At 43.8% G+C, this 12,881-nt stretch overlaps 1 protein-coding gene across 1 annotated transcript in view; it reads left to right on the top strand.

Annotated features, from left to right (window-relative positions):
- The first annotated feature begins 11,425 nt into the window (after window positions 1-11,425).
- HECTD2 (HECT domain E3 ubiquitin protein ligase 2) overlaps window positions 11,426-12,881 on the top strand; it is a 34,673-nt gene continuing 33,217 nt past the window's right edge. The window contains exon 1 of the mRNA XM_083844415.1: window positions 11,426-12,869. Coding sequence (XP_083700541.1) covers window positions 12,633-12,869 — 237 coding nt within the window. The 5' untranslated portion in view covers window positions 11,426-12,632. The remainder of the gene's footprint in view (window positions 12,870-12,881) is intronic.

A 12,881-nucleotide genomic window follows, 5' to 3' on the forward strand; every position in this document is an offset into this window, starting at 1 on the left:
AAGGAAATACTTCCAGCTACTTCCTAAATACGCTGTTGTTTAGGGATGATGTGTTACCCACAACAACATAGGAAATTCTGCCAACTCATCTTCTCAGGTTTTTGTAAGTGTTGTACACACGCAGATTAAAGATCATGATTTTTAAGCTAGCTACTCACCTGAGTAGATTTAAATAGGAAAAGAAAGGAAAGCATCTCTTCTAAAGAAAACTCATTGCTCTTAACCAATACATACATAGCCACCTCTTGCTCTGTGGAGCATAAAAAGCCGTTGTAAACATAAAAATGTGACAAAAAATAAGGTAATATAAAAAAAAAAGCACTTAGTACTTAACTAATATTGCTATTCATGGTATAAGAAAAGGGAGACTAACTTCTCCAAATTCATTATTAAGGTTACAAAACCTTTATTGTTATGTGGGTTTGGACTGTTGCTTTTGGGAATGCACCTTTCAGATACATTTATAAGTCTTCTTTTTATGCCAAATAAATGATTACTGTGTTCAAATCTACCCCCACTGGTGTCTGCACAGTATTATGTTCAGCAGGACAGGCAGTTCTGGGCGCTCAGCATACCTCTCACATGCATCAGATGCTGTCAACATTTTGGCATGGAATTCACTTGAGTCCCACCTTCTGGATCCACCCTTACGGCTCTGCAGGGCTGTGTTACTCCTGCGGGCAGAGGGAATAGACGGTTGCATCATCCCTCTCGTGCACCTGTTCTGGATGTATTTACTTGTGCTCTGCCTCTTCTGTGGATGCCAAACTCACGGTCCTACAGAACCGGGATACTGAGGGGTTTAGCAGGGTAGCTTGAAGTGTATTTTGCAACACGGGAGCGTAAAAGCACAAGTTTTAATGGTTATGACTAGAATTATTAAAATGAAGAACAATAAAGAAGTAAAGCAATAAGTTTAATTGTTTTTATTATAACTGGCAATTTACTAAGAAGCAGATTGCTCTTAATGAAACTATTTATATGAGTAAAATGGGCAGGAATTGGTTCTATACCTCTCTAAGGCTGAAATCTAATCACATTGGTTAATTTGTTATTTATCTAGAACATTTTGTTTATTACCTTATCGTCCTTCACAAGTAACTCTGCGTATAAATTTCTCTGCTCCCTCTCTTCTGATTATATTACTGTAGAACCTGAATGTACCAATTCAAATAATTCAGCGGCTGCTGCTCTCTGTAATCAGCATTTCAAAAAGGGTCATGGATAGTTTTTCTAAAAAGGTTGTCAGAACAACCCTTCTTTTCTGGCTGCTCTCTTAAATCACAGTCATTGTGTGCCACCCAGAGTTGGGATAGCAGAGCCAGGGCACATCACGGGCTGGAGGAGAGCAGTAGTCACTGCAATCCTGGCATATCAAGCATCCCCTTCCATGTTTCTCCAGAGATGAGTGACTTTATATACAGCTAAATAATAAAAGTCTTTTCATGTGAAAAAACAAAGGGAGGAAAACAATATCCTCAGTTGTTACAGAAGTAAAATGTATGGCAGAAAACTGAGACTTGATATGGTGCACGTGCTTACCTTTATATGTTTTATTTACTTATGACTCGCTTCCAAACAGATTGTGTCTCATCCTGTGAGGGACAAAGGAGAGGGAGGGATAAAGAATGGCAACCTAATCCCAGCTTACCTTGCTGGCAACACAAAAAGGCTCACCTTAAAACGTTCATTGCTAAATTGTCCCTCTTCAGTGGGTGCTTCTACTGGGACTGACATTCCCTCTCCCCCTCCACATGTGATAACACTCTGTATTTCCATGTGCTCAACAGTATTTTTAGCACATATTGCAATTCCCTAGATGGGAAGCAAAACCACAATGTTGTATCTCAGTCCAACGGAAACACTTCAGACTGCTGCCATGAGCTGGTACTTAAGTCATACAGCCTTAATTATATCAGATACCTACTCGGATCGCGTTCTTTGTCCTGGAAGCTTGCTGTGCTATGTCATGTGTCAAATCACACCACAAGCAAAAAATATTGACTGTACCTTTTTTTTTGGCAGTTCTCACAATATGCTACCTATGTGAGCATTCCTGTCCTGCGCTGCAGGCAGCTGGGCACCAGAAGTGAATTTGGAGTCCAAATCCCAGTTGAGGGGGTCCCTGTTTGAGTGTCCCCCCCAGGTCAATTTTAATGTCTTTTCCTGTACAACACCTACATCAATGGGGTGAACGCCTGCCTTGGGGCTGATGCTTGACCTGCACAGCAGAACCGCTGTGCCCAGCCCTGTTGCTGGCCTTCCCAGCACCGGGATGTATTTCATGAATGATCTGCCAACTTTCTTTGGTTTTCCCCTGGTTACAGCACAGTCAGCTCTCCAGGTGACCACAAAAACCATCTCTGGAAACACAAGGGAAGGGAAGCGGTGGGAAGACAGCAAGTAGCTAGAAGGTGGGGAAGGTGGACAGCTTCTTTCAACAGCAGAGCTGGTTTGTGTTACCTGAAAGCATTCGTGAACAGACAGCCTCTGCTGTCTATCAGCAGCATGAATAACTTACAAAGGAAAACCTCAACTTATATTAGTCTCACTTGAAGACAGGTACGGAAGAAATTCTTGGGAGCTAGAAAGTTCTCATGTTAGGAAAAAGGGAAAAAAATTGCAATCTTTAATTTTTCTTTTATCTTTTCAAAAGCAAAGGATTTATAAAGAAGAATCCCTTGTAGGCTTGATTTTTATTTTCTTTTTATTTTTTTTAATTGTAAAATTAATTTATCGTTTTGAAATTGTTAAAAACCACTCAGATTTGTACACTGAGGTTTTTTTTTGTTGTTTGTTTGTTTTTTTTAACAGACATGATTTGGCTCAACCTCTAGGGCTGTAGTGTTAAGAAAGTGGATCCCTGAGTTTTCTGTAAATAAGCTTTTAAAGAAATAATTCACGGAGTACATAATGACCAGAAATTGTTTGCTATTTCACAAGGACAGCTGTAGCAGGAGGGGAGGAGACCTCCTGACAAGGTTCCCATCAAATGATGACATGAGATATGTGACCTTCCTAACAGTATACTGGAGCATTGGTTTGAAAAGCAAGCTCCTGCTGGCATGATTTCAAAACCTGACCATAAATTAGTTCTCATCCACAGCTGTCTGAAACCCAAAGAAATTAACTCAGGTTCTTTGCATTGCTTTGTTCTTACAGGAAGGACAGAAATGTTTGCATGTCATGATTACCGTAGGTGTGCATTGCTAAATCTTGGCCACTGAGTAGAGCTTGATATGGTGTTGTTACTTATTATTCTGATGCACCTGAACATAATATAGAGTAATTCTTACAGGAAAAGGTATTGATGAATAGCTCTGTAAAGAGGAATAGCCAATGAATGTTGAAATTCTGTCATTTTTCAGAGGAAAAAGAAAGAGTAGTGAGAATATTGCATTATGTATGAGCAAATGCTCCAAATTTATAATCTTGTGACTGGCCTTGATTCATATTTGTGGCTAGTTAAATTCAGTGGAACTAAAGAATCTAAATTTCAAAAATATATATTTGTCTAACCATTTTGGTAAATTCTCTTTGTTTAACAAACAGATGGAGTGTTCCTCCCAAAAGGGACAGAATAAAGAAGTAATCATGCACATTACCTTGTATTGGCAGAAGTGCTTCTAACAAGAGTAAATTGCTCACTGGAAAAAAATATACTTATGAATTTAAGATCATATTAAATGAGTAAGTTGAACTGAAGCCTCATCAAAATCTTTGTATCCTGTAAGTATTCTTAAAATCTAGAAAATTAATTAAAACCTACACATCATAATAGGGGGCACTTTCGATTTACATTTAAACATGTTTGCAAATAATCATGTGTGTATTGCCTGCATTTGTTACGAATGGAAACTTGTGCTTGAGGCAGGTCCCTGACCAGATGGGACCTCGTTAGCTGTGTTCTCTCTCCCCTCCTGTCTTCCAAGGTGCTCAGAAAAGAAAGCGAGCAGGGTGTACAACATGTTTACACTGACCTGCCCTCTTCTGCCACTGTCGGCAGGGCACCCTGTCCTGTATTTTATAACCTCCTGGTTTCATTTGCTAGCCTACTAGAACTCAGATTTGATAACTTCAGAATGCGGCAGAAGACATTTTTTTACCTGTGCGAAATGGAGCAATTTGCTTTACCTGTGGTTATATGTTTGGTTTATTATGTGAGGGGCAGTTTTTGGCCATTCAAACAGTGTTGTAGATCACTGAACGTAACATTTGTTGGCATAGATCTGTTTTCTTAACTGTGATGCCTTGGACTTTAATACTCAGTAAATGTGATTGTGGATGTAGAGCAGTGCCCTGCAGCAATCACTCAGAGGAGGCTCTTCCTTGCCTACATGGGAGCATTAGAGGCCCTCCATGGTGCTGAGGATTTTGTCAGCAATATGTCATCACTTTTGGTATTTTGTAGTCACTTCAGGTGTTTTGTCTTTTTTTTTTTTTTCCCTTATGGTGAATACACAAGGATAGTTCTATTTCACCACAAATGAGTGTTACTAACAAATTTTGTCAAGGGACACTGCCCTTGGGTTATTACTACAGTGCTATTACCTGTCTTATTCCTCACTGATCAGGGCTGTAGGGTTAGAGAATGGAGGGAGGGAGGAAGGTGATACAGTAAGCTTTTATATAGTTAAAAGAGCCAAAAAACTAAGACATCTGCAACTACTGCATAAATAAGCCATTTGACACCTTTAATAGCTTTAACACACTTTTTGGAATAAAATTAGCATCTGTGCTGACAGCTTACATGCCAAGTTTCAGCCTGATGCAAATTTGAAAAGTCCTGGATAAAAACTGTGAAAAATCCAGAGTTTATAAACACTACCTGATCCTAACTGACATTCTATATAGACGGTAGTTAAGCTGCAGTATTTATATAGTACACTACCTCATACGCTGGAAAGACAGAAAGTAATCACCTTCTTTAGAAGTGCTGCACCAAGTATATGACTGGGTCATCTGAAAGGTTATTATAAATAGAACGACTTAGCTGAATACAAATGACATTATAACTTGGCAGCACTGTTTTGGGAAGGAGTCTGTACTCCTGCTGTGATCTCCAGTAAATCAGACACCTCTGTACTCAGTAACAGTGCATTCTGCAGTATCAGCTGAAAATACGGGAGATGGTGCTATATGCACAGCCACTTCCTCACCCCTCTGTGCTTCACAGCACAGGGCAGATCTGCACCCATCTTGCTATCTGCCTCTTCCACGGGTCAGAGGTCTACAGGAAGCTCCGCAACACCTCCCCTCTGCTCACTTCTTCCAGAGAGGTCAGAGAGTGCAAGGTGGAGGAACGGGATGAGCCCCTTCCATCACCCAGACGGAAAAGGGAAGTGATGCTCTGCTCACACACCGGCACTGGCCAATGACACTGTGAGATGAAGCCACTCTCAAGAAAAAAAGCCTTCAGGTTTATTTTTGGAAGAGAGTTTTGAGTTTCAAGACTAGTAATAATTTATAGAGGGACCTGGTATAGCTGTTAGTTTCAGTATCTCTTATCTACACACGAGAAGTGTTTAATGCTAGGATTCTTCACTCCTTTGCTTTGTGTCTTGGGGACTCCGCATAGCGTGGGTCTACAGACCCAGTGAGGGTCTACAAGGTTATGCAGAGGGGAAGATCTTTGTGAGCAATGTTGTAAGCTTTATTTATTTATTTATTTATTTTAAGGAGAGTAAGTGCGGGTAAAGTACAAATAGGAAACATTTCTTAAAAGAGAACTACTCGGGAAGAGGTCATATACAGCAGTGCTATTATCTAGAACAATGCTTTGCTTTTACAAAGTTTCTACCACTCAAGTTAAACACCACTTCTTTTATAGAGGAATTCTATTTCTTTTATAGAGGAATTCTGTATGGGGCAAGGGCAGAAAGCATGATTATTAACCACTGGGTGAACATTTCCTCTGAACATGATGATTGAAAACCACAGAAGCAAAACAGCATTATTTGTTCATTTAGTAAGTAAACTCAGTTGCCATTATATTTAGTTGTGTTAGCATCACTCCTTTTGTTCCACACACACCGATGGGACTTTGTGCTTTAAGTTTGAAAAGGAGGTTTACTGGAATAGAGGCTGTTTAGGATGGAGCAAGTTTTGGCTGAAGATGAGTATTTCTGTGAAAGAAGTTAGTCAGAGAACAGGGAGCTGCTGGTGCCAGAGTCCTGCGCTGCCCGAGGACGTGTCCCGCAGGCGGCTGTAAGGCACAGCTGCAGGTGGATCCACACCTGCCTGCAGCTGCGTGTGAGGAGCAGGATCTGGGGAGAAACATCCTCAGGGCTTGCTCCACTGCAGCGACAGCCCTACCAGCATCCGGCAGCAGAGGCCCCCCTACGCTTTGGGTTCCCGGAGGCTTGTAGCAACAGAAAACGAGCAGGGCTGGTTTACTTTACAGAGCAGCCTGAAACGCAAGGCAGATTCACCAGCAAGAACTGTGCCTTTCTGAGGGTGGGGGCAGTATCTGACCCACCCCTCTGATTTTAGTCAATGTTCTGGGGCTGCCCGTCCCTTCTTCCCTGCAAGATTCAAGGCCACTGCAAGTTGCTTGGACTTCCATTTATAAAAGTTAGTTATTGTCTTTAAAAAGAAATAGGAAACACGACGAAGCCGGTCACATTCCGACATTACAGAGGGAACACCAGATAATGCATTAAAGGTATGAAATGCTCAGCAGCCTTCAAGCACCCAGCTCTTAGTCCTGCCACAGTAAATCACCCTACGAGGTGAACTGTAGCCCTGTCATCTGCCCTAACAGCTTCCAAGATGTGCAAAGAACTGCGTACCTAGCCTGATCCCACACTTCTTATTTTCGAGGCTCAAAACCCGAACATTTCTCTGTGCTCACTGCGAGCCCTGGTCTGCAGCCTGGGCTAGATGCTGGAGGCAGCTGCAGCCTCGGCCTCCGCCGACCTTCTCCCGGCTCTGCTCCTTTCTGCTCAGCCTCAGAAGCAGAGAGGACAAGCAGATTGAAATGATTTACCTTTTACCTCCCACTATTGCTTCAGTTCATGGACGTTCACTTTTTTAAAGCAGATCAGGCTGGTCACATAGCCCAGGAAGTATACAAAGGTCTGCAAAGCCACACTGAACAGCAATCTTAATTCTAATTAGTATTTTTTAATTTTATGAGTCGTATGATGACAAAGGTAGACAAGCAACTTTCTGAATTAAAAATTACATACTGCCTCAGACCATCTCCTCTTTAGCATGGTATACTTTATTATTATTACTATTTCATGTTTGAATAGAAACAGGCTAAAATCCTGTGTCTAGTATCTGCCTCTATACCATTTAAAAATAATTTCCAGGTTGGACATGACAAAGACAGATGGTATCTCCTAGCCTCGGCTTTTGTCCCTTGCAGTCCCTGGGGGAAGATTATCCTACTGCTATGTCTCATAAGATTTCAAGTGAAGTTAACTGAAGACTGAAGTTTAAAGATTGAATATGGTGATTAAAATATAGTCAGGACAAAAGCCATTCCTAACTAACACCACTTTTCAGGAGAGAAAAAGAGAAACCCTAATAAAAGTCGTGTAGTTTCTAAGTTCACTCTCTTCGCCTGGTGAATTTTTCTCTAGTAGTCTCTCCTAGCGTTTGCATCCAGTGAGTTATCACAGATAACCTAACTCTGGACATCACTAAAATATCCACTGTGTTTCTAAAAATATAGGCCAATGATTTCTTTCAACCCAAAGGTCCTGTTCCCTGGCAAGGGGTAATTTAATATTCAGCTTGCTCCAGTAGACAAAAAAAAAGGGTTAATCACTGACCTAAAAAATCAGCTGTTGCCTAGGCACCAGTGACCACAAGCCTTTTACAGTTTGCTGGTACAAATACTGTATTGCACCAGCCAGTGATGACGAGGAACCTGAAATGCAAATGTAATGAGGCTGAAAAGGCAGAACTGCGTATTAGCTTTTCTTTCTGTGTACTAGGCAAGCACAAGAAGGATGTATCCCGTCGGATGATGCATCTTCAACCAAAACTTTACCATTTACAAAAGAGAAAGGTATAACTGAGTATCTGATGAGTCAAAACAACACCTCAGTAATTTGCATTAAGTGCCTCAGATGAATTAGCTGAGGAGGTCTCTGCACCACTTTCCTAAATGTTTGTAAACTCTTTAAAAAAAATCTGAACAGAGGAGAATAGACAAAAGGTAAGCGAGACCTTAGATCAGTACATCTAATGTTCATCGTACGGGAAATTATGCAGACTTAGCTGAGGAGAGCTTGAGTGCACCTTGTGCATGTGCCCCTGGAAAAGAGGGAGCTTTTCTGCCTTACAGGTAAAGGCACCTGATCCAGGGATGAAAAGGTAGACTAAGACAAGCTCAAGCTTGACATAAATTCCTCTTCCCAGCAAGAATACTAACCACGAATCGACTAGCTTGTCAACAATGGCAGATGGATTTACAATCATTTGGATTCCGTAGGACAAAATTTCAAAAATTTACGCCTTAGTCCAACTTCAAGGGAAAAGGACAGCTGCCAACAAGGGAGGTCAGGCAAGACTGGGATCATCCTTATGAACCCTGAGGATGTCTTGGACCAGGTATGACTTGTGGGCAGACATGGACTTCCATCTTGCCTAGAAGGTGATGTGGGCAGGTGGCATGGGAGGGTAGAGCAGCTCGGGAGTTCAGAAGTCGTGTGGTCTCTGATTTTGACATGATTCACATGGCACGTATGGTGAGGCCTCCAACTGAGTCGGCAGAGTAACGGGTGGGTTTCAGTGGCATCCTGCCTGAGTTCTGTTAAAAGGTCACTGAAAAAGATGCTTTTTTGTAAAACATTTCTATTTCAATGAATCAGGTCTTTCTGTTGAAACTGAAATGTTTTGCCGAAAACCTGTTGTGTTGGAAAACTCCCAACCATTTATCTCTCTCCTACTCCCATAGAGAGGAAATGGGTTGTCTCCAGCTTTTGCTTCCCCTTTCAATGTTTCAGCCATCCTGTGCTTCCCCTTGTGCCCACTCAGGGTCCATCTCATAAAGCACACATCTGCTGAAGGTCCAAATATTTTTGTACTAGGAAGTGTGTAAGATATTCAGAGTATGATGAGGAAGAAAAAGTACTGCTCAATAAGAAAGAAGGACAGAATAGCTGTGTGACAAGAGTGTATCAGCAACCAAACAAAAATTCAGCCTATCTTTTCTAAAGGACAAAGGCCACTTCAATTCCTGACATGTCAGCTATGTCGGCTTGCATCAAGGATCTCTGACATTCCTGCAAACACTAGTAAAGCATTTGAGGGCCAGCCAAAACTAGACAAGCCCTGCCCCCACCCCCCGTTAATTATTATAATCATTAATTATTATAATTATCATTAATCATTAATAATAATAACCATTAAGGGCTAAAACCACCCCTACTGTTCCTGTGTTAAACCAGGGCTGAATTTGGCTATGGTTGCATTCTGACTTCTAACTGCAGAGGAACATGTGACCAGGTACACTCAATTATTTGTCATGAAAATACTAGCCAGGAAATTAAGCCTTTTGTGTGTGTGCGCGCATCATTCCCAAATGCCAGTCTCTGCGAGTGTATCTATTACTTGTAAGCATTTACTAATCGTTTGTGAACAAATGTTAGCAGTTAGTTAGTTTCCATCTGTCATTCCTGTGCCGGTCTGTGCCTGGCCACGTCATTGTGCAGAGATGTGCAGTTGACTTTTTCCCCTTCCTGACGACTCAAACTCTTTGGATAGAAGGAATATGTTTGTGAATAATTCTAAAATAAATTGTCAAGGTCTCCTCCTGCTTGATCGGACCAGCACCCTGCTAAGGTTGGACTGTTTTCCCTTAAGTACAAGAAAATATGTTCAGGGACATGTACTGCCATAGTCACTCAGGGGTGTTACTGTGCTTTATGTACGCTTATCTGAGCCAGCAGCGGGGCATGCCAGCGTGGGGTCCAGTGCAGGCTGCAAAACTCATCCAGGAACCAGTGTGAATGTGTAGGCCCAGGCAGAATGTACTTGGCATGAGGAACAGCTTGTGATTGAACCTTACCGTTTCCTGACTCCCCCCAAAATAATGTGAAGTAGCTGGCAACATGTGATTTAAGACTTTTAAGTTGCTCAAAGTGATTAAAAGAATCAAGGAAAGGGTCCTTGTAAGGATAAAGGAGGGAACACAGTAATATTGCCTGTTAGAAGACAGGCAATCTTTATCCTTTTTTCTCAATGCTCCATTGCCCACTACCCTTGTTTATCACTTTGGCAATGAATGATTGCACGGTTACATGCATTGCCTCATTACACACAGCACTGCTGCAACCATCTAGCATCCATCCATACTAGCAAATTTAAAGCCAGTTTAGATGTGCCTGTCCCAGCACATTTTCCCAGATGGTTACATCTTTGACTGTGTTGTAGATGTATGAATAATATTGAAATACTTTTAGTTACAAACCCTAGGCAATAGATATATGCTACCTTTATTAGAAGTAGGAAAATGCATTTATTTCTCCTTCAGTATAAGGTCCTTTTACTCTTTTACAAAAATAGGAACAAAAATTTTTAACAGATTTATGCCAATTTTCCTAATTGTCCTGGGTCAAAATATTCCCCTGAATTAGTTTAGTTCAACAGACCACTTTGGTTTAATGTAGAACAGGTTCGATATTTCTATGGACAGCAAAAAATTGATGTCTTGCTCTGGTGTTGCATTAGCTTTTTGTGAAATAATCTTGCTAAAATGCTATTTCAGTATTTTTGAAGCTATCAAAAAAAGACCCTTATAGCTCAATAGAAATGAAAAAAAAAAAAAAAAAAAGAGGCATTATGAAATCATTTGTGTACTTTCTATTTCCCTCTGCTTCTTTCTCTCTGCAGGCTTAAGGAAACAGACCCTTCCATGTTTCCAATTGGCATAGCTCCACAGAACCGCTTTGCCAATTACTTCCAGTTGCGGATTACCACTGAGTGTATAGCTGCTTGTACTGAAGTTGTTGCAATTACTATCATTATGTTATTTCTCAGCAAGGAAAAGAAAAAGATGAGTGAGTTTTGGGGGGCTTTGTTTAACTGCAGTGAGCCACTTACTTATGCCAACCACTGAGAGCAACTTGGAGGCAAGCACAGTGAGAAGTGAACTTCTTGGAAAAAACAGCTTTCAAATTTAACTTGGTAGGGAGACAAAGGGATTTCTTAATGAAACCTAACAAACTTTAGGTCTGCCAGTTCCTTCAGAAATGGAAAGCATTTTTCAATGTGTTAGATTACCACTGCAGTACCAATTATGCCCTTGCTTTTATGCATCGTACAGAGATCTTTACCACAGCTCCAATCTGCGGGAGCTACTTGTGTAATGCCAGTGCTGGGGAAAAACTATTGTGTGGTTTACCTCTATCCAAGAAACCATCTTGAAAATTTCTTGTACGTAACTACTGGTACGTAACTATTTGCACTCCTTTGACCCCTGCACTAGGAGGGGAGGTCTCTAGGCAAATTAAGAGTGCTCTGAAAGCAGCTAGCTTCAGGTGGCAGCTAGTGGTTTCAAGGACCTAAATGTTTTGTTGCTCAGTATACACAACCACGACAGCCCTCTCATGTAGGACTCCCCATAGCTTTGCTTATCAAGTCAAGTGGTAGGTCAGTACCCCTAGACATCTACACTAGATGTTGTATTACAACCAGTTCAAGACAGCATGTCTTCTAAAGATGATTTTTTATTTTTTTATTTTTTTTTAAACAGCAAAGCTTCAGCAAGCCCAGGGTATGGCACTGAGGCTCTGAAAATGGGTCATGCCTCAGACGTCCTGAGCTTCTGCCGTTGCCGGATCCTGGCTTCGCTCTGTCTATGCCAGTGAGACACGGAGAGAATCTTTTTATACTTAGCTTCTTTATTTTCCTCATTAAAGAATGTGATTTGAAACTGTAATGACATTACCATGTGGTGACGAGGCACTGTGACAAACCCCAAACCCTGCCTGCGAGTGTAACGCACACCACCGCTGAGGTGATGAAGAGGAACCGGAGCGCCACGCCGGCACCCACCCCGATGTCCCTTATCCGTAATCGATCATTTATTACTCGTCTATTTATTTACTCGCCGTCCTGCACCAGCCTCCCCAGGGAGCGAAGCCCCCTCAGGCCCGCGGCCGCAGCGCCGGGCTCGCCCCCTCACCACGGCGGCTGCGCAGAGCGCGGAGCACAGCCCCGATTCCCGTACGGCCGCCGCCCGCGCTCCCCGCCCGGCGCCTTTTCCTGCGCTACGGAGTTTCCGTAGCCGTGTCCTCCGCTGCCCCCGCGCGGCGCCCCCGGTCGCCAGGCGCGTTTCTATGAGGCGCCTATAAACAACATGGCGGCGGCCGCCCCTCGCGCTGCCCGCCGTCTGTAGGTGGCGCGGCGGCTGAGCGGGGCGCGGGGGCAGCGGGGGACGGCGCCGCCGGCCGCCTCCGCACCGCTCCGTCCCGCACGGTCCCACCCCGCTCCTCGCCGGGCCGCGGCGGGGGCGGCCGGGCCGCGCTCCGCCCCGCCGTGCGGGGGTGTCTGGGCGCCCGGGAGCAGCCCCGCTGCTGCGCGAGCGGAGCGGAGCGGAGCTCCTCGGAGCGGCTGCTGGCCCGAGGGGACGGGCTCCGGGAGCCGGCGAGGGGACAGGAGCCGGGAGCGGGGCCATGTCGCTGCCGATCCCCCCGACGGCCACGGCTGCCGCCGACCTCCCCCCCGGCCCCGGCCCCGGCCCCGGCCCCGGCGCGGAGCTGCCGCCGGGCGCGGAGCTGGGCCAGGGCAGCGCGGCCCCGCCGGCGGCCGAGGAGGAGGAAGGCGAGGGTGAGGAAGAAGAGGAGGAGGAAGGGGAGAAGGAGAGGGAGAAGCTGCCGCCCCTCCCGGCGGCATCCAGCGCGGCGGCCGGGGTAGGTCGGGGG

This window comes from Anser anser, assembly GCF_964211835.1.
Source record: "Anser anser genome assembly, chromosome: 7".
In the NCBI taxonomy this organism is placed as follows: domain Eukaryota; kingdom Metazoa; phylum Chordata; class Aves; order Anseriformes; family Anatidae; genus Anser; species Anser anser.